The sequence below is a fragment of the Lampetra planeri genome, chromosome 63, assembly GCF_965212315.1.
Source record: "Lampetra planeri chromosome 63, kcLamPlan1.2.h2, whole genome shotgun sequence".
NCBI classification, from domain to species: Eukaryota; Metazoa; Chordata; class Hyperoartia; order Petromyzontiformes; family Petromyzontidae; genus Lampetra; species Lampetra planeri.
In genome coordinates, this window is record NC_136169.1 from 1,963,201 (window position 1) to 1,965,609 (window position 2,409).

The 2,409-nt window shown below is 64.5% G+C and overlaps 1 protein-coding gene across 1 annotated transcript in view; it reads right to left on the reverse strand.

Annotated features, from left to right (window-relative positions):
• The window catches only part of LOC144736804 (intermediate filament family orphan 2-like), a 26,724-nt gene extending 24,540 nt beyond the window's left edge, over nucleotides 1–2,184 (reverse strand). Inside the window, 1 exon segment of the mRNA XM_078619448.1 lies at nucleotides 2,161–2,184. Within this exon segment, the coding sequence (XP_078475574.1) occupies nucleotides 2,161–2,184 (24 nt within the window).
• Nucleotides 2,185–2,409: the final 225 nt, after the last annotated feature.

Consider the following 2,409-nt stretch of genomic DNA (forward strand, 5'->3'; position numbering starts at 1 on the left):
GCCCCGCCCTCTCTCTATGCCCCGCCCTCTCTCTATGCACCGCCCTCTCTCTATGCCCCGCCCTCTCTCTATGCCCCGCCCTCTCTCTATGCCCCGCCCTCTCTCTATGCCCCGCCCTCTCTCTATGCCCCGCCCTCTCTATGCCCCTCCCTCTCTATGCCCCGCCCTCTCTCTATGCCCCGCCCTCTCTCTATGCCCCGCCCTCTCTCTATGCCCGCTATGCCGCCCTCTCTCTATGCCCCGCCCTCTCTCTATGCCCCGCCCTCTCTCTATGCCCCGCCCTCTCTCTATGCCCCGCCCTCTCTCTATGCCCCGCCCTCTCTCTATGCCCCGCCCTCTCTCTATGCCCCGCCCTCTCTCTATGCCCCGCCCTCTCTCTATGCCCCGCCCTCTCTCTATGCCCCGCCCTCTCTCTATGCCCCGCCCTCTCTCTATGCCCCGCCCTCTCTCTATGCCCCGCCCTCTCTCTATGCCCCGCCCTCTCTCTATGCCCCGCCCTCTCTCTATGCCCCGCCCTCTCTCTATGCCCCGCCCTCTCTCTATGCCCCGCCCTCTCTCTATGCCCCGCCCTCTCTATATGCCCCGCCCTCTCTCTATGCCCCGCCCTCTCTCTATGCCCCGCCCTCTCTCTATGCCCCGCCCTCTCTCTATGCCCCGCCCTCTCTCTATGCCCCGCCCTCTCTCTATGCCCCGCCCTCTCTCTATGCCCCGCCCTCTCTCTATGCCCCGCCCTCTCTCTATGCCCCGCCCTCTCTCTATGCCCCGCCCTCTCTCTATGCCCCGCCCTCTCTCTATGCCCCGCCCTCTCTCTATGCCCCGCCCTCTCTCTATGCCCCGCCCTCTCTCTATGCCCCGCCCTCTCTCTATGCCCCGCCCTCTCTCTATGCCCCGCCCTCTCTCTATGCCCCGCCCTCTCTCTATGCCCGCCCTCTCTCTATGCCCCGCCCTCTCTCTATGCCCCGCCCTCTCTCTATGCCCCGCCCTCTCTCTATGCCCCGCCCTCTCTATGCCCCGCCCTCTCTCTATGCCCCGCCCTCTCTCTATGCCCCGCCCTCTCTCTATGCCCCGCCCTCTCTCTATGCCCCGCCCTCTCTCTATGCCCCGCCCTCTCTCTATGCCCCGCCTCTCTCTATGCCCCGCCCTCTCTCTATGCCCCGCCCTCTCTCTATGCCCCGCCCTCTCTCTATGCCCCGCCCTCTCTCTATGCCCGCCCTCTCTATGCCCCGCCCTCTCTCTATGCCCCGCCCTCTCTCTATGCCCCGCCCTCTCTCTATGCCCCGCCCTCTCTCTATGCCCCGCCCTCTCTCTATGCCCCGCCCTCTCTCTATGCCCCGCCCTCTCTCTATGCCCCGCCCTCTCTCTATGCCCGCCCTCTCTCTATGCCCCGCCCTCTCTCTATGCCCCGCCCTCTCTCTATGCCCCGCCCTCTCTCTATGCCCCGCCCTCTCTCTATGCCCCGCCCTCTCTCTATGCCCCGCCCTCTCTCTATGCCCCCGCCCTCTCTCTATGCCCCGCCCTCTCTCTATGCCCCGCCCTCTCTCTATGCCCCGCCCTCTCTCTATGCCCGCCCTCTCTCTATGCCCCGCCCTCTCTCTATGCCCCGCCCTCTCTCTATGCCCCGCCCTCTCTCTATGCCCCGCCCTCTCTCTATGCCCCGCCCTCTCTCTATGCCCCGCCCTCTCTCTATGCTCCGCCCTCTCTCTATGCCCCGCCCTCTCTCTATGCCCCGCCCTCTCTCTATGCCCCGCCCTCTCTCTATGCCCCGCCCTCTCTCTATGCCCGCCCTCTCTATGCCCGCCCTCTCTCTATGCCCCGCCCTCTCTCTATGCCCCGCCCTCTCTCTATGCCCCGCCCTCTCTCTATGCCCCGCCCTCTCTCTATGCCCCGCCCTCTCTCTATGCTCCGCCCTCTCTCTATGCCCCCGCCCTCTCTCTATGCCCCGCCCTCTCTCTATGCCCCGCCCTCTCTCTATGCCCCGCCCTCTCTCTATGCCCCGCCCTCTCTCTATGCCCCGCCCTCTCTCTATGCCCCGCCCTCTCTCTATGCCCGCCCTCTCTCTATGCCCCGCCCTCTCTCTATGCCCCCGCCCCTCTCTCTATGCCCCGCCCTCTCTCTATGCCCCGCCCTCTCTCTATGCCCCGCCCTCTCTCTATGCCCCGCCCTTTTAAGTGGTAACAGTTTCATTCATGAGCGATTCGTGGTTGCAGAGATATAGCGATTTCAATCGGGTCCATCTTTTTCAAACACCCTGTACATGAATGTGTTTGATTGAGTGACTTACTTAAACTCTGTAGACACTTTGAGCTGGTTTAATCTCGTGTGCGTGACTGTCCAGGGGTTGAACCCTGGGCTGAACCCTGGGCACTCTACCGGTGCTTGCAGCGGTGATTAGGAGCCAGGCATCGTGAA